Source organism: Daldinia vernicosa, assembly GCF_022497035.1.
Source record: "Daldinia vernicosa strain CBS 139.73 unplaced genomic scaffold F5Y00scaffold_63, whole genome shotgun sequence".
NCBI classification, from domain to species: domain Eukaryota; kingdom Fungi; phylum Ascomycota; class Sordariomycetes; order Xylariales; family Hypoxylaceae; genus Daldinia; species Daldinia vernicosa.
Genome location: NW_025953979.1, coordinates 117,680 through 135,113, shown reverse-complemented (window position 1 = coordinate 135,113; position 17,434 = coordinate 117,680). Strand labels below are relative to the sequence as shown.

Below are 17,434 nucleotides of genomic sequence, written 5' to 3'. Positions count from 1 at the left end.
TGAGACAGTCGTGATAAGGGAGTTGGCTTATAAGTATACTATAGACCTTTATACCGAGAATGTAATTAGTAATAAATCATACAGTTATTATAACCCTTTATGCCTCATAAACCCTTTATATTCTTTGTGACCTTGTTGTATAGGTACCTATGGGAAGACAATGACATCCATATAAATCATCGAATGTTCTTAACCGTATAGAACTAATTAATGCCTACCTGGTACCTAACCTATTACGAAACTTCCCTTATACTTCTCAAAGCAAGTCTAACACATTCTATTCAATTAACTTATTTAATACCACGCGAGTTCCGGTCCTAAACACGTATCTTGGGCTACTCCCAGCTTCGACACGCCAAGTAACACAAGCCCTCGTACGAGAACCCGGGGATACACACACGTACTTGCCGGCAGAAACAGGCGACGTGTAAGTAAACATAAGACACCTCCGCACGACAGTAGAGCCGCATCCCATCCCACAGATGGCAAGCAGAGCAGAGCAGGGCAGAGCAGGGCTAACGATCCATCCATCCATCCATCACCCGCATCTCCCTCCCCCCTAGACGCCCAGCACCGTGCTATCCCTCGCGCGTACGAAGCTCCGAGCCGGAGCCTCGTAGTACAAGAAACAGGGTCCAGCGAAGCTCGGTTCGGTTCGGGGAGCAGGGGAAGCCAGCCCACTTCGGAAGGACCCTTGAGGGATCCCCCTTTCTAGGCTATTGCTCCCGAGCCCGTCGGTTGCGGGCGATGGGTTGCGGTTGCTTTCGAACTCATGCAGACGAGTATGGTTGTATGTGCTATGTACTATATATATACCTGCAAGCTATTTTAAGACACGGTAGTATATGAGTGAGCATGGGAGCGCAATATATCTTATCTAGGGTAGGGTAGCGTTCGCTCGCGCAAGCATGCGCCTGTATATTTAGAGACGAGACGAACTATCGCCTCGTGTTCGCTCTCTCCTTCTCCTCTCCGCGGGACGGCGGATGGCGGGTAGCGGATATGGCGTGTCGCGGCAAGGATTTGGCGCACCGGCTAATTTGGAATACTTTCTCTCTCTCTCTCTCTCTCCCTTCCCTCTCTCCTCTCGTCTGTATCTCCCACCTCACCCTTACCTGTGATTGATTCAACGGTTCTCCCCCCTACAGGGGCGGAGAAGAGCACGTTTCCCTGCATGGAAAGTCTATTTAACTACCTACCACCTAGCTACGAGGGTAAAGAGGGCTCTCACCTCCTAGGCCCGTTTCCTCGCGATGGAGCTATGTTTCCGGGATAAAGAGAGGTTGGCGCGGTGAGGAATTCTGGGGGGACCGGGGAAGGGGGGGGGAATGTCGCTATTTAAAGCGTGAACCTGGGTCTTCTCGCTTACTCGGCAAGTAAATATATTGCGTTGCAGACGTTTTGTTCTATGAATAGCGTGGCGAGATGCGTCGGTTATACAAGAGTGATGAATGGGTATATGGGTATCTAAGATGAGAACACCATCATCGCCTGCTTGTCGAGAACGGAGCTTGGTGTCCGTGATACTAGGTAACCTTTAAAAAAGCGTGATTGAAGGACTTGGTTATTGCCGATGCGGCTTCGAATGCAAGACATAAGCTTAAACAGGGGGGGTTATTTATAAATTCGGTCTCAGTTGATGGGAAACCCGAAAGTAGAGCTGTAAAGCTATCACGCTCTTTAAATCATGGGGTGGTGATAGATTAAAATATGATTTGTTTATTTTGAATTCTTGGAACCGCTGTACAACGGCGAGACGAACCAGGGTCTTTGAATCACTAGAGTGAACATATTATGTAGTACAGAATACAGAATTGTCTATACGGAGGAATGCGTTGTTGGGCTTAATGTCTAGTTATCGTAAGAATAAGACGTATTAAAACCTCACCGTGAAATATGGTATTTTCCTTTTATTTTTATTTTCTCTTGCGCAATACCTACAGGAATAACCTTGATTTTATTATTATGCCGTAAGTCATCCGTCAGTCAGTTTGAAAGATTCCCCCGGATGACGGATCTGGATTAGTAGATCTCTGGATCTCAACCACAGGATCAGATCGGGGTAAAGCGATTGGACCAACTATTGGCCGAAGCAATGGAACGCGGGTGAGAGAAATCATCATCTCTTGGGTCTTACCGCAGCTGCTAGTTCCAAGTTCGAATGTTCGCTAAGAAAGACGCTGACTTGCTGACCGAGTCAAATACCTACATACCTACCTGGCTTCTTCGCCTCGACCTGCGGGCATACATACAACTACAGTCTACAGAGTAAAGCAATCCGACTGGCTAGTTTCTAGGTCTCCCACTCTATCGTCGCGCTTGTGTAGTGTTGGGTACCTACCTCCTATTGTCCCTATCCCATACCTAAGAACCATCCACCATCCACCATCCGCCATCCCATAATCGATCAAAGACGCGGACTAGAAATTAAAACAAGCCTTTCCGGAAATCCCAAGCCGCTCGCCGCCTCTCATCTTCTTAGTTCTTACATAGTAGTGGTAAGTAGGTAGCGGTTAACTCCGCTCGCGAAGCTGCCCTTGTTTCTCCCTGGAACAAAGGCATAGGTAACCCGAGACAGCGCTTACAATAGCTCGGGATTGGTTTGCGGTGCGGTAACCTAGACAGGTAGGGTGCGGTAAATATGTCTGTCTGCCTGCCTATGTATGTGATGTGCTGATAAACTGGTGCCGCGATTTTCGTGCTTATCGCGGTATTAGTTGTCGATCACTTGCAGTTTTCGGGGTTGCGATCCAGCTTGGCGGGCAGCCGGGGGGAGAGTACCTAGCTCTTTTTTTTTTTTTCCTATGATCGACGTCGGGGTTTTTTTTTCCTTCTCTCTCACACTCGCTCTCCCTCTTGGGACGAACTAATAGCGGGTTAAGCCACGTCTTTCCCTCGCTTATGGCGAAGTAAAACAAGGTAGAGAAGCAAATCTAGGCTTATCTATTCCGTATGTCTAGGACAGGTTGCTCCGATATAGGTACCTAACCTATCTAATGGAATGAAGGCGAGTAGATAATATTAGGTAGGTAGTTAACTAGTTATACAAAATATTCTTTCCGTTGTGGTTTAGATATGTCTCTATTCTTAAGAGATATTGGTATCGGCCGAGTCCCGGGCATTACTAGGTAGCCTTCTTTATGTATGGTCTTTATGTATGGCCCCCTATGTAATGCTATGACCGGCGTATCCCCGACCAGTTCCTTGGATGAAGACGAAGATAAATAAATATGGACAGTTTTATCTTGTCAGCTTTGACTATCTCAGGTAATAAATTTATGCATCTATTTTTTCAGCAGATACCTATATCGATCTAGAATGGCGCCCGTCATCATTTGCATCGTGATTTGCATCGTGGGTAGTACAAAGCCATACTACGCAAAATACGCCATGGCCCATAGCATCAGCCAGCTATGTACGGTAATGCCGGCCGAACGTTCTAAAGACCACGTTCCTGGACCCAAGCCGCTGGTGCTTTTGGACCGGCTCTTGGAGGCTGTCTATCCCCCTAACATGACGGCACGGGACGGCGCGGTTTGATTTCAGCTGGAATTCCAGAAGGTCTCTCTACATAGAAAAGAGAGGCAACATATTTGGAAGAGACTGGTTATCGTGTAAGTAGATTGTCGTCGGTCTGAACCCCGTAACTATTTTGATTCGACCGCGAAGTCAATAAACCTCCAATCAGTAAATGTTGCAAAGCTAGCGCGCTTCTTTTCTTTTCTTTCCTGACTTGGTAGGACATGCCATATTTACATCCATCTACTTATACAGGAGCAGCTGAAAATTGATGATTGGCTAAATAAGTGCGTAAAGAGCGTGTGTAGGTTAGGTACCTTTTTCACGTCTCACGCCGGAATCTTTTAGGCCGAGGCTGTTCAAAGTCGGGTAGGTAATGTATTACCTGGATACCTAGGAGGTAGGTAGGTAACCTTGTAAATAGCAGGCTGTTTCTGTACAATACATACGATACACCTGCTTCTTTGACATTGAGGATTTGGAAGAAAGAAAGTATTGGACTAGGAAAAGAATCCATCTGATGCAGGCGAGTAGGTTGATGGTAGCTGTAACGCTGTCATCCTATGATGGCATAGTAGCATAACATACCTAGCATAGCACATCACAACATAGCCCAGCCCTCATGGGGAGGATTGAGGGAGCATAAGGGGCAACTCGTGACTCGCGAACGCATCGTAACATTATTTTATCTTTATTTTTATTTTTATTAAAAATGAAAATAAATAAAAAAGACTCAGAACAAGGCATTTCCTTTGTTAATGTTTATTACACGTAACCTGGTCGCATCCTTGACTTTTTATGTTATGTAAATATTTGCTCACTTGGAGTAGATTTTCAAGTCTTTCATAAGGAATAAAAGTCAACTAAAGAGGCAGTTGGTTGGATCTATTGGATCTAATGCTAGTTGGTTTGTTACTGCTGAACCGGTCGTTTCTGCCATCCTATAGAATACGATGATACATACCATTATACGAAATAAACTGCCATCTCCTTTCCTAGTACATACAACACATGTCTCTTTGTCCGCAGTCATTGGCATCCCGTTGGCCCGTTCATGTTGATTCGATAGAATTTCCCCGCAGCAGCATGGCAGCCCTCCCGTATGTATGCACGACGTATGCGGTATTGCACAATACTATGTATATGTACCTAATGATATGACCGTCCTATTTCGATGTACTACTGAGTGAATAAGGACCGTTGCGGTTGTTGCGGTGGTTGCGACATACATACTGCGAGCTCGCAAATTAATAACAGAGCGTACCTAATGTTCCTAATGTAGAGAGGCATGGCGGATAAGAGACAGCTGAAAATAAAATAGGGGATAATATAAAAGATGAAGGATTAACTTAGCCTGTAAGGGAAGTAGTACGGAGGTACTAAGAAGATGGTGGCAGGGGTCCACACCAACTCCGTTCAATAGTAGACCATGAATGACATTCTAAGTTGGATGAGAATGTCCTTATGCCGTCACGCTCTACCTAGGATATTTCCCGTTGAGGAGCAAGGAAAGGAAAAAAAAAAAAAAAACACACACACACACACACACACACACACACACACAAGAGGAGCTACCTACCTACCCCTTCCCTTGGCTCACGCCCCCGAGCTGCCGTCAGCCATACTAACCATCTTATTATCCTCTTGTATTTTTTTGTTTTTGAGTGTGGTATGTGCACTTACACGACGAAATAGTCCCGTCCCTACCTAACCAAATCCACCAGTCCACCTCTTCTCCGCTGCCAGGATTTCTGCCAGTACGCCCCCCCCATATTATGTATGAATTGAAGCATTCTCTTTTTTATATATAATTTTTTTTTTATTACTGTAACCTCGCAAAGCTAGCCTAGCCAGGCAGCCCCAAAAAAGAGGTGTACCCGAATTCCGTCTACCCACCTTTGCCCATTCAATTCATTCTCCATAGTCTTTAAACGTTTCCCTGTTTGGGTCAGCTCGTCATGGTTTTTTGGGTTTTTTTTTTTGTATTTCATATCGAGTCCTAGAAATCTCTCCCGCCAATTGAGTGACACAACCTAATTCTATAGGCGGACACCATCCTCAGCACTTGTTCAGCACCAAACGAAGACACTGACAATTAGCTGGCCGTCTGCTGTATTGTCCTTGGCGTAGTCTATTGCCGGAATATCAACACCCGCGGATAAGGCGACTGACTGCGAAGAGTCGGCTATTGTTATCGTGTGGATTGCGTGTCTGTACGGTACTTGGAGATACAGATATAACGGACAGCGCATACCATCACAACCTCCAACAGCTCGACACAACCCCAGACGGGAAATATTTCCAACATCACGAATCACGAACCACGAACACGAAAACCACTACGTAAACCCTAGAGCAGCTGTCGTTCCAGATCAGGTTGCACCGTCGTCAACCTCGTCCTCGCCGTGCCACCGTCCGAGCTTCTTCCCAACCTCGATACGAGACCACCCATTTTAACGCGCGCCCAGCCATATATTTTACCAGCTGAAGACAGCATCGCATCGTTACCAACTGGGCTTCAGGCCAATCGCCCAACATGCCCGAAGCCGACATGGCCGCCGTGGCGCAGGGCGCAGGTAATAACTCGAGCGACTTTGTGAGTTTTGACAATCATGGTCTCATATTCTCATATTCGAGTCTGCATTGTTGCGGACCGTCGCATATGCAATCTGCTAACTGACCTAACGCCAGGTTCGCAAATTATACAAGTAATTCGCATCTCTTCTTAATTATCGGCTGGCCTCGACATTTTGGTATGCTGTGCTGACCATGTATGTTTTTTTATCGTAGGATGCTAGAGGATCCGGCCTACAGTGAGGTAGTCAGGTGGGGCAACGAAGGCGACAGCTTTGTCGTTCTCGAGGTAAATACGCGATTTCTACTTCATGTCGTTTGTCGTCGATATTAACTTCTAGCTTGTAGAATGAGAAATTTACCAAAACTATATTACCAAAACATTTCAAGCATAGCAACTTTGCGAGTTTTGTTCGACAACTTAATAAATACGACTTCCATAAAGTACGGCATAATGAAGAAAACGGACAATCCCCATATGGCGCATCTGTAATACTTGCCTTCCTCCGTGTAGATACTGGCTCGGGAGATACTAACGGCGTATATAGGCGTGGGAATTCAAACATCCCGAGTTTCGGGCTGATAGGAAAGACAACCTCGATAATATCCGACGAAAAGCCCCGGCACCTAGGAAGGCTCAGGCCGCGGAGGAGCAGTTCGGGGTTTCTAACCAACAAGTCCTTGTTCTTAGCGAGACGCTGGCCGCCACACAGCAGCAGGTCCAACAACTTCAAGAATCGTATCACGAGATTGTGAATGCGAATAAGATCTTCGTAGATGAAATACTTCACCTACAGAAGCTAGTCCGTGCGCAGAACCAGGTGCACAACGAACTCATCAACCATTTAAACAAGGCCGAACAGGAGAGGAAAGACACTCGAAATCCAGGTCACTCAGCAGGCGGATATTCTTCTAACACCTCCAATCTCTTGTCAGACGGCTCCGAGTCGCCTCTCGAGCTACGCCGGGCCCGCGATATTCTAAACAGCCTCCAGGTAGATCACGTTGCAGATCGGGATCTGAATCGAATGTCTGTTCAATTACACCAAGTAGGCGGTTCTCCCGAATCCGCTGGATCTTCGGGGATGATGGGACCGCCTGGCGTAGGTGGTGTAAATCCATTCCTGCATGACCCTCTGAATGACATGCGGCATCTTGTATACCCCGTTGGTCAAACAGTAGGTATAGATCCCTTCGCTGCCGAACATATTAACAACCTTCCGTATAATCGGCCGGTACAGGACAATGCGATGGGTCCTGGCCACGAATTTAACGGCCCAGCTATGCACTCGCAAACCCCTCCGGGAGCTGCGTCGCAAGTTGGTTCACCTTGGGGGTCTAAGAAACCCGTCGTCCTTCTCGTGGAAGATGATAGAACGTGTTCTCGAATCGGCTCTAAATTCCTTGCCCAGTATGACTGTGGTGTAGAGATAGCAGTACGTAGTTGTAGCTTTCGACTCGTGTAGCAGTGCGTTTTTGGCTAACAGTTCGATGCAGCGCGATGGTCTCGAGGCTGTGAACAAAGTCAATGCGAAACAGCATTATTACGACCTCATTTTCATGGATATCATCATGCCGCAGTTGGACGGTGTCTCGGCAACTGCCATGATCCGCGAAGTACAGCCCAATACGCCAATTATTGCCATGACTTCCAACATCAACCAGCAAGATCTCGAGACGTACTTCCACTGGGGTGAGTAGAATCCACTTTTGGCCTTATATTTCCGTTGCTAGGACGCTAACTTCCTGCCCAGGTATGCGGGACGTGCTTGCTAAACCATTCACTAAGGAGGGAATGATTGGTAAGCTCAGGAAGCATCTTGCCAATTTCTTGCGGAATCCTCCTCCGGAGAGTATGATGGACTCGATGTATCCAAATGGAGCTCCGGGTCAGCCACCGACACCTGGTCCGTATTCAAACCAGGGTATGGGAATGGCGCCATTATCGGCGGCATCATCTGGCCCCGTTGGGAAGTTTGACACTACCCCGATACAATCGCCAGCCACGAGTGCTTCGTGGCATTCCCCGGGTCAGATACCGCATGCTTCGCCGACGATGGGCCAGGACCAAGGGTATCTCGGCGCAGGTGGTGGTTCGCAGATGGTATTAACGCCAGGCGGGACTCAGAAACCGCAGTATGCGAATACCATGATACCCCAAATGGGCGTACCCCCTCCGCAAAGGATGCCTGACGGTATGCAGCGCTCGGACGGGCCCCCGGAGAAGCGACAGCGACTGTACGCGCCACAGACGAATTACAATCAATAATCGCTCCTTTGGTAATTTCCCGTCGATATCTCGATTCCAACTTGTATATATTCCCAGCATATTTTGGTCATTCTGTTACCAGGCCCACTTGAAATACGGTTGTCGGTGTGTCAAAGAAACGAGGTGCCATTGGCGTCGGTATCGTTGCATATCTTATGCATGAGAAGCATCTGGCTGGTTGCTGTGTCAAGTCTGTTTGCCGCAATCGGAGTGGAATAGAGCTCCGTGATAGATCATGGAATACCCCTTGAATGTTTCTAGAACGTGGTCGCATATGTATTAGTAGCAGGTTGCCAAGAAGTGGCTCCTGGGAAAGATGGAGGAGAAGGTTGGACAGTGGTTTGTTTGAGGCTAGATTGGGCACGTCGGGGGGTTCCATGATGTTTGGATAGCATGAGCCCATGTCTTTTTCTGTACGAAAGTCATGTGAAAACTGGTCATGTTCGGTATCTCAAATTTGCTTCGGCCCTAGGGTCCAAAAGCAAAGTTACATGTATCTCTGAGCCAGGGTATCTCTTTACCTACCTAGATGACGGAGGGATCATGGATGAGGGTTTGGGTTTCTACCTCTTGAGAGGTAGGGAGGTCCAATGAACGACTTGGGGATAAAGCATAGAAGAAGAATAATGAAACATTCTTTGATCGATGAGCATATGATATCGCCAGTATCATCACGTAAATAAAATATTTTTTTTTTTTTTCGTGAGATGGGTGTTGAAATAAAAAGTGGCGTTCGGGTTGTTGAGCGAAGGAATAAGACCGTGCAAATCCGATGCAAGTGAAACACACCAAAGCTGGGATCATTTGTACCTGCCTTTTTGTATTTTTCAGGGCCAGAGTGCTTTCCCTTTGTGTTTGTTTAAATTTTGCACTTGCAGCTTGCTGACAAAGTTATAATGGTCTGACACTGCCGGTGGCCTCTTGCCTCTTGCCTCTTGGATCTAACGGCAGGAACCCGCGAATAATACCGGAGGAGTGGTACATACGAGAATAGAAAGAAGGAAACCCGGAAGGAACATTATAGACGATTCCTCATGCACTTATGTGTCGGGAGAGGGAAACAAACGGGATTTAAACTTTACCTTAGGTAGGGAATTGAACATTAAATGGTACGAAAAGCAAACCCAAATTATTGAGTCATCCCGGGTTTCCGCTGGTATAACCTTTTTCTGTAAACTCGTATGTAATAGTTAGTTAGTATCTTAGGTGAGCTTTTAGTATTCTTATATGTATGCGTGTATGTATGCGGACAAACTTCATTAACTCGTGATAGCAAACAATAGAGCGTTGCGAGAAAATAAAAGAATATTAGCTGATCTTTCACAAATATACTATGATGGGCAACGCCTGGCTTAGCCTAGAATGCGATCGAATCCACGTATGTAAGTATTCGATGTCAATACCATGGTCCCGTCCCTAGTGTATTTCCCTGCACATGGTGACATGATCCGCTGATCTGGCAGTCTGGACACCCGATCTTAAGGAACGAGACCCCTATGGACTAATAGGAAGATCTTATTAATGCTACTTTTGCGGTCTAGCCTCTGGGAAGCATGGGGAGAGCCCCTGGAAGTATGTACACTACAATACATACGAAAGCTTTGGTACGGATCGACTCCCCTGTACCTTGTTCTTTATGTGTTTGCGTTACAATTTCCCCAGACTAACATATCTACACCTTACTCTAATTGACGGCGAGACTTTCAACGGTTAGAACGCCTCATAAGCGGACTGGAGTATATCATATACGACTAGACCTACTTGGAGATATAAAACGTGATTTATAGGTACGACCCCATACTTCGGCTTACAAGGGGTGAGTGAATGCGACTTGCTTTTATGTAGATCTAACCGGGTTCCATGGAAGAACGTAGGGCTGATGGGAATACATGTACATACATACATACATACATACATACATACATACGTCGGTAGGTTCGGGAGGAATGGTTCGATAAAAAAAATAGATGAGGCCACTCATTCATAAGCTAGCAACAAGAACGCGAGCGAATCCCACGTCCAGCCTAGCTATATCTCCTATCTAAGCTAGGACTACAAGATCGAGACCCTAATCGAGACCTTAGAACATGTCAGTACCCTACGTACATACATACCCATACATACACAATACATATCACATGCGCCTACATATGTACGTAGGCATGCAAGCCGCATGAAGTAACGGTCGGGCTGCGTCTGCGGCCAGGGGTTAGCTGACGAAGTTTGATTTGAGGTCTGGATTCTAGAATTCTACATAGCCTAGACCGTTGTCCGTTGCACGGCGGTCATTCCATCCTGGCCCACTCTTACCGTTGGTCCCCTGCGTCGCCTGGCCTAGACCGTCCCTGATCCATGGTGGACTATACACCTGGACATAGTGTATACCTATGTACCTACATAGGTATATATGCACACATAATCACGCTGATCAGCAAAAGATGTACATACATACATATATACATACATATGTTTTACGGCGTGTCTTATCATATAGCTTTTTCGTATCATAACTCAGAAGTTGGCTATTAAATAGCGGAATTTGTCCCAAATCATTACCTGTAACTATTAGAAGGTAAACTCTAACATGCTCAAATAAACATATTGGTTGATGGGACAGTCTAGAGATGCCCGGCTGGCAACTAGGATCTGATACCGTCGTACTTCTTAATACATATTGATTGCTTTTCAAGCAACGCACTTGGGAGGTTTCGGCGGAGTTAGCTGTGTTCTTAAATTGAGCCTAAGTCATACGATCCGATCTTTATACCTATTTTAACTATGTACATAAATATTAATAACTATAACAATTATAATCTGTTCGAATAAAGGCGTAAATTGAGTGGAAACTATCAGGCCAAACTGCTTCAGTATGCTGTTTAGCTGGTCCTGGGAAAGATGGAAGAGTCTCGATAGGTTAATGCTCCAGTTGTTTAGGATACGTCATAGTTAATACTAACCTCAAGGACAGATTCTTACTAAAGTGTAAAATGCGTTACACCGATATTACTGATTACCCGCATTTATGAATAATAATAGCCCACTACTGCTATATCGGAATGTATCATTATAACCAGTCTAAGCGTAGCTGCCCCTCCATCAACCTTTGACTCATTGTCCAAAAATTAAATCCGACATGAACACTTCCAACTTCACCATCGCAAAATCGCCGACAACAACACGAATTGGACTGCCATGTCGCAAAATAAAGCCGCACGAGGCGGTGCTGGGACAAAAGGGAAAAAATCAAGCAAGCCAGGAGCTGAAGATAAGAGAGAAGATGTTCTTCAAGCAGTGGTGTGTATTTCTCAAGCATCGCGGGGCATTGATGAGAGCTATCATAGGGCTAACGCGGTGCATGCGCTTCTGCCCATCTAGCTCATAGCAGATTCCTTTCAGACCCGGTTCCTCCCATTCTCTGTAGAGAGGCCAAGAGTATGTATATCCTAGTTACTAGTTTTGCTTATTTCTGGTTATTAACCAAGTCTCGTAGTGTCTACTCCCACTCGCCAATACACCTCTCATCGAGTACACCCTCGAGTTCCTCGCCATGAACGGCGTGCAGGAAGTCTTTATATACTGTGGAGCCCATCACGATCAGATCGAGCGATACGTCCACGACTCGAGATGGTCCCCTAACTCAAGGTCTTGTCCGTTCTCTAGCCTTGAATTTATCCGTGTTGCCGATGCTAGGTCTATCGGCGATTTTCTTCGGGACCTAGACAAGCGCAACATCATTGGAGGGGACTTCGTACTGGTACATGGGGATCTTGTTTCCAATATTTCCCTTGATGCAGCTTTGGCGGCGCACAGGGCTCGCCGAGAAGCGAATCGAGACTCGTGTATGACTCTGGTGCTGCGAGAAGCTGGCGAAGGGGAGCACAATACTAAGACCAAGGGACTAACGCCGGCATTTATAATCGACCCGAACGCCAAGCGATGCTTACACTACGAAGAGATACACCCGTTACAGACTGATCACTACGTTACCCTTGATCCTACCATACTTGAGAACCGCGAAGCAGAAGCGCGGACCGACCTGATTGATGCCGAGATTGACATATGTACACCGGATGTGCTCGCCTTATGGTCCGAAAGTTTCGACTACGAACTCCCCCGGGCCAACTTTCTCCATGGCGTACTGAAGGACTGGGAGTTGAACGGGAAGATGATTCACACAGAAATTGTTAATGAAGGCTACAGCGCGCGTGCCAGGAACCTTCAGATGTACGATGCGATTAGTCGGGACGTATTGAGTGGCTGGACCTATCCATTTACACCTGAATGCAATCTCCTACCAGGCCACTCCTATCAATCACAAGGCGATAATGTGTATCAGGAGGATGACGTCGAAATCGAGTCTGGAAGCGAAGTATTTGACTCAGTCCTCGGAAAGGAGACTCATGTTGGGTCCGGGAGTGTTATACAAAATAGCATCATTGGCCGAAATTGCAAAATTGGTAGCGGCGTCCGAATTACTAACAGCTTCATATGGGATGACACGACGGTTAATGATGGCGTTATAGTGGAACATGCGATTATAGCTGAAAGAGTAGTGCTGGGTAAGAATTCCTTCATCCACGAAGGTGCGCTGATATCGTTTGGGGTTCACTTGGGTGACGGTACGGACGTCAAGCCTGCTACGATGCTATCCCTTCTTTCCCATGGTGGACAGCTCGTATCAACACAACCCGAATTCGTCGGTTCTGGTGGCAAGGGAGCACTCTTCGAGGATCTTGAAGATGACGAAACAGACGTTGATGACCCGTCGAGATTGCAAAAATCACTTATATACTCTCTCGAAGACCTTGACCTCTCCGATTCTTCTGTCTCGACGCTTGCGGATGACGATGATTTGTCTGACGATGAGTCGGGCCCAATATCGCCTAGTGCTAGTCACCCCACCTCGAGATCTCGACTTTCCTCCTTCGCTTCCGACGATTCGGGAAACCCGACATTTTCCTCTTTTCACTCGGACGCTGTTCATGGGCTGCTGGATGTTCTCCGCGGGATATCGGGCAATTTCGAATCAGAGAAACTTGAGTTTATGTCACTACGACTTGCGAACAACGCGTCTGATGCCGCTATGAGGAAGGCGGTTGCGACGGCCTTTGTTCGTCGCGCGGTCGAGCTTATAAATTCCGAGACTGACGCTTTGGAGCCGTCGAAAGCTGCTAAGCAGGTACTTACTTCACGAGAGGGTGCTACAAGCTTCGTCTCAGAGGTTGGCGTTGGCGATCATTCCGTACAAGAACAAGTCGAATTCGCGCTGGCGGTGCAGAAAGCGTGCGTGAGTAGTTCTAGGTTTGTTGAAGTTGCCAAAACTGGCAACCTCCTTGCTGCTATGCTACAGCAGATGTACGATCTTGATATCCTCGAAGAAGAGGGTATTCTAGGTTGGTGGGAAGACGATAGGGGTAAGGAGGACGGCTTGATGTCGGAGGTGCGGGAAAAATGCCAGGCACTAGTTGAGTGGCTTGAAAACGCCGACGAGGAAAGCGACGAGGAGGAGGAGGATGACGACGATGATGATGAGTGATGCGCGTAATCATAATTCCATCATAATACCATGTGAGATGAGTTGGGCTAACGCCCTTTTCATCCTTACGCCAAAATGCCTTACGACGCCAACAGTATGTTATACTAAGCGACGGGATTCTGGCTTGGGATCGCTCGCCGTCCTCAACATCAACGCAGTGGCTTTGGGGGTGGTCATGAATCCTACGAGGATATGGTTTAAGGCTCATCTGGGGCAATGCTAGAGGGTCTATAAGAGATTTAGGATGCGTTGAAATATATGCATGGGATGATTAGTAGCCAGCTGCTCTCGGCAATCATAGCAAGAGTTTGGCATAGGATTCTTCTATTCTGAACATAGACGGAGCCATAATGAGAATAGAACAGGAAAATTGCAAACTTATTACCTATAGGTAACTAACTGTATGTTGTGGCTTCTGAGCTTGAATATTCTGAGCTTGGAAAGTTTCTATGCTATTGGCGGGGGGGTTTTATAAATATGTCCCTCCGCTTAGCATTTGGTACGCGTTATGCGATTAACGCGAAGACGCGTCTTTGACGCGCTTACTTCCAATCTTCTAATCTTTCAATTAAACTTGCCCCTCCACCTGTCAATCGATATCCTTATTTTTGGCAACATTGCTGAATTAGAATAATGACACTGTTGAATTAAATCTATTAAGTGTCGTCAGATTAATTTTTACTGAAATGCCTCACTCAATATCGCCTGAGACCGATAACCAAAATCCCACCGTCGAAGAGACCATGGCCGACGCCCCTACTAGAGCTGACGAGAGTCAAGATAACGACGATGATATTACTATGGCGGAAGCAAATGCATTGCCAGTTCCCGTAAAAGAAGAGGATAAAAAAGACGTCAAGTTAGATGAACTATTTGCGGATGTAGACTCAGACGATGAATTCCCTAGTTCACGGCCGGCCGAAAACAAGTTCTCGAGCTCCCCCGAGGCTCCAACATCGCCCATGTGAGATAGCGGAAATCACCCTGAGACTAGAGGAGCAGGATGTGTTTTAACAGATAATGTAGCGATAGAACCGTGTCTGTGAAGGCTTCGGACCCTGATATAATGCGCATGTTCTACCAACGATTCTTCCCTTGGCGTTATCTGTTTCAGTGGCTTAATCATAGCCCGACTCCTACCAACGATTTCGGTCATCGCGAATTTGCCTTCACTTTATCGAGGGGAGATGGGGATATATATTCTCGATATAACTCCTTTCCTAGCGCCGACTTGTGAGTAGCTTGTAATCTCGGTTTCGTTCTATTCCCCTTTCACAGCGACAGCGGTTCATCATATTTGCTATAGACTTCGAAAAGACGTACTGCGCCAGCTACCAACCCGTTTCGAAATCGGACCTGTATACACCACAAACCCTCGCGACCGCAAGACGTTGCGAAATTTGAACGCGTTTAAGCCGCTGTCCAAAGAGCTGTGCTTCGATATCGATTTAACGGACTACGATGACATCCGAACGTGCTGCGATAAGGCGAACATATGTAATCGCTGCTGGCAGTTCATTACTATGGCCATCAAAGTAGTGGATGTGGCCCTACGCGACGACTTTGGTTTCAAACACATCATGTGGGTTTACTCGGGACGAAGAGGTGCGCACGCTTGGGTATGCGATAAAAAGGCGCGGACGATGGACGACCAGAAGCGTAGGGCTATTGCGGGATACCTCGACGTAATCCGTGGTGGTGCGCAGAGTGGGAAGAAGGTTAACGTATGGCGGCCACTACATCCACACCTCAGGTACGTCCACTTCCGTTCCTCTGCAAAGTTCTAGTGAGGGCATCTACTAACATTTCCTCGGTAGTCGGAGTTTAAACATCCTGGCGCCCCATTTTCAAGAAGACGTTCTAGAGGCACAAGACCCGTGGGCATCGTCGGAACGGGCAGAGCATCTCCTTTCCCTGCTCCCCGACAAAGCACTAAACGACAGCCTACGCAAGAAATGGGACTCTTCGCCCGGCCGTGCGAGCACTTCGAAATGGGCCGATATCGACTCGCTCGCCCGTTCAGGGAGCGGTAGTAAGAACCTTGATACAAAAGCGCTGCTAGATGCCAAGCAAGATATAGTTCTCGAGTATACATACCCGCGCCTCGATATCGAGGTCAGCAAGAAACTAAACCATTTACTTAAATCACCATTCGTTGTACACCCGGGCACGGGACGAGTGTGCGTACCGATCGATACGCGGAAGCTGGAGGACTTCGACCCGCTCGGAGTGCCGACGGTGCAGGGACTATTAGAGGAGATCGACGCGTGGAAGGCTGATGACGGGGAGGATGGCTCCGAGGACAAGGCCAAAAACCTTCAAGACTGGGAGAAGACGAGCTTGCGGCCTTATGTCGAGTATTTCCGGAGCTTCGTGCTGGCGCTCATGAAAGACGAGCGGGACCCCAAGATTAAGCGCGAGAGGGAGGAAAGCGAGGCGATGGAATTCTAATTACTTAGGTACCTGTTATAGGAGAGATTACGAACCCCGATGTTCTCAGCCATTTCGGCTGTTATGGTTTGTTGGTAGGTTAGGTAGGTACCTATGCACTTGGTACTATGGCGTAGGCATGGAGTTTGGGCATCTTACGTCAGTTATTTGAGGCTGGGGCACGAATCATACTGTCAAATCGCTTGTCTTTTCGACGCCCTTTACCGCAGCTTATGTTTACGATGCTTCCTGGCCGAGGAGCTTCTGCTTTACCATAGCTACTATGTCCTCATCGCTCTCCCCGTCCCGACCGCGCCGGAAACAGGCGCTGGCGACACTAATGGTCTTATCCCTGTTCTTCATCCCATGAGTGATCTGCAGGTCCGACTTTGCGACGCCTAGGATCTGGAGATGTGTTGTTAGATGAAGTCTTACCTGGGTATGGAGTATAATACGTTCTATATCGATGCAGGAAGGAGACTATCACAATCTAGAGGACTTATATAGTGTATGTATATACAGATAGATAGACACAACGTACGTAAAAGTAATCTCGATGTTGCTTACCTCGCTTAATATCTCGATAACGGCCTTGTTCGCCTTGCCGTCCTGCGGCGGCGCGGCTACGCACAGCTCGACGGACTCGTCTGTGACGGCGGCAACTCCTTCTCGCACCTTGCTTGCGCCGGGCCGTATGTGGCACCGCAGCTGTAGTATCTCGGGCGAGGAAGACTTGGATTTCTGGATCAGGGTTATGGCGTTGCGGGTGGCCATGTTTTCATTGTGGCTTTGAAGCTGTTTGTTTTACTATCACATGTGTATGTAGGAGGTAGGTAGCCAAGTATTTAAGGAGCTTGGGCCATTCGATTTATTGATAACCTGATAACATGGTTTTAAAGTCTGAGATAAGAACGCGATAAGATACAGTCAAACAGTGCCTGTACCTGGTTCTTGGCTCTACTAAAAGGATGTACCATAGTACCTTCCTTGACATAATTGCGACAGGTCAAATATCTGTTGAATTCATATTGGAAGTAATCGAACATCTCGAAGTACATACCTTTTTAATTATTGTACAGAACCCGACATGCGAGCGTCACTCTAAT

General features: G+C 47.0%; 5 protein-coding genes across 5 annotated transcripts; 4 read left to right on the top strand and 1 right to left on the bottom strand.

Annotated features, from left to right (window-relative positions):
• The first annotated feature begins 3,264 nt into the window (after nt 1-3,264).
• On the top strand, nt 3,265-3,781 carry F5Y00DRAFT_247461 (uncharacterized protein). The gene has a single exon (XM_048009275.1). The coding sequence runs from the start codon at nt 3,319-3,321 to the stop codon at nt 3,538-3,540; it is 222 nt and encodes a 73-aa protein (XP_047860967.1). The 5' UTR covers nt 3,265-3,318; the 3' UTR covers nt 3,541-3,781.
• A 1,544-nt stretch (nt 3,782-5,325) lies between these two features.
• Nucleotides 5,326-8,568, top strand: F5Y00DRAFT_183841 (HSF-type DNA-binding-domain-containing protein). The gene is made up of 7 exons (XM_048005044.1): nt 5,326-6,115; nt 6,211-6,227; nt 6,310-6,382; nt 6,442-6,582; nt 6,642-7,529; nt 7,591-7,786; nt 7,848-8,568. Exons 1-7 carry the CDS (start codon nt 6,056-6,058, stop codon nt 8,360-8,362), a joined length of 1,890 nt encoding a protein of 629 aa, XP_047860966.1. The 5' UTR covers nt 5,326-6,055; the 3' UTR covers nt 8,363-8,568.
• A 2,259-nt stretch (nt 8,569-10,827) lies between these two features.
• On the top strand, nt 10,828-14,319 carry F5Y00DRAFT_183793 (nucleotide-diphospho-sugar transferase). The gene is made up of 4 exons (XM_048005042.1): nt 10,828-11,275; nt 11,331-11,656; nt 11,738-11,794; nt 11,853-14,319. Exons 2-4 carry the CDS (start codon nt 11,555-11,557, stop codon nt 13,896-13,898), a joined length of 2,205 nt encoding a protein of 734 aa, XP_047860965.1. The 5' UTR covers nt 10,828-11,275; nt 11,331-11,554; the 3' UTR covers nt 13,899-14,319.
• A 1-nt stretch (nt 14,320) lies between these two features.
• On the top strand, nt 14,321-16,580 carry F5Y00DRAFT_183794 (prim-pol domain-containing protein). Its single transcript, XM_048005043.1, has 4 exons — nt 14,321-14,862; nt 14,925-15,131; nt 15,205-15,651; nt 15,716-16,580. Exons 1-4 carry the CDS (start codon nt 14,585-14,587, stop codon nt 16,347-16,349), a joined length of 1,566 nt encoding a protein of 521 aa, XP_047860964.1. The 5' UTR covers nt 14,321-14,584; the 3' UTR covers nt 16,350-16,580.
• F5Y00DRAFT_266000 (YggU-like protein) lies at nt 16,566-17,102 on the bottom strand (the record flags this gene model as incomplete). The annotated part of the gene is made up of 2 exons (XM_048011876.1): nt 16,566-16,733; nt 16,896-17,102. The coding sequence occupies 2 exons, from the start codon at nt 17,100-17,102 to the stop codon at nt 16,566-16,568; spliced, it is 375 nt and encodes a 124-aa protein (XP_047860963.1).
• Between the last annotated feature and the right edge of the window lie 332 nt (nt 17,103-17,434).

Bases quoted from the DNA above. Each gene is read 5' to 3' on its own strand.
- F5Y00DRAFT_183794 (XM_048005043.1), top strand. From the start codon at position 14,585: ATGCCTCACTCAATATCGCCTGAGACCGATAACCAAAATCCCACCGTC. The intron at 14,863-14,924 runs GTGAGATAGCGG...CAGATAATGTAG, and splicing joins GAGGCTCCAACATCGCCCAT to CGATAGAACCGTGTCTGTGA. The intron at 15,132-15,204 runs GTGAGTAGCTTG...TATTTGCTATAG, and splicing joins TCCTTTCCTAGCGCCGACTT to ACTTCGAAAAGACGTACTGC.
- F5Y00DRAFT_183841 (XM_048005044.1), top strand. From the start codon at position 6,056: ATGCCCGAAGCCGACATGGCCGCCGTGGCGCAGGGCGCAGGTAATAAC. The intron at 7,530-7,590 runs GTACGTAGTTGT...AGTTCGATGCAG, and splicing joins ACTGTGGTGTAGAGATAGCA to CGCGATGGTCTCGAGGCTGT. The intron at 7,787-7,847 runs GTGAGTAGAATC...CTTCCTGCCCAG, and splicing joins CGAGACGTACTTCCACTGGG to GTATGCGGGACGTGCTTGCT.
- F5Y00DRAFT_247461 (XM_048009275.1), top strand. From the start codon at position 3,319: ATGGCGCCCGTCATCATTTGCATCGTGATTTGCATCGTGGGTAGTACA.
- F5Y00DRAFT_183793 (XM_048005042.1), top strand. From the start codon at position 11,555: ATGTCGCAAAATAAAGCCGCACGAGGCGGTGCTGGGACAAAAGGGAAA. The intron at 11,657-11,737 runs GTGTGTATTTCT...CTGCCCATCTAG, and splicing joins AAGATGTTCTTCAAGCAGTG to CTCATAGCAGATTCCTTTCA. The intron at 11,795-11,852 runs GTATGTATATCC...CAAGTCTCGTAG, and splicing joins TCTCTGTAGAGAGGCCAAGA to TGTCTACTCCCACTCGCCAA.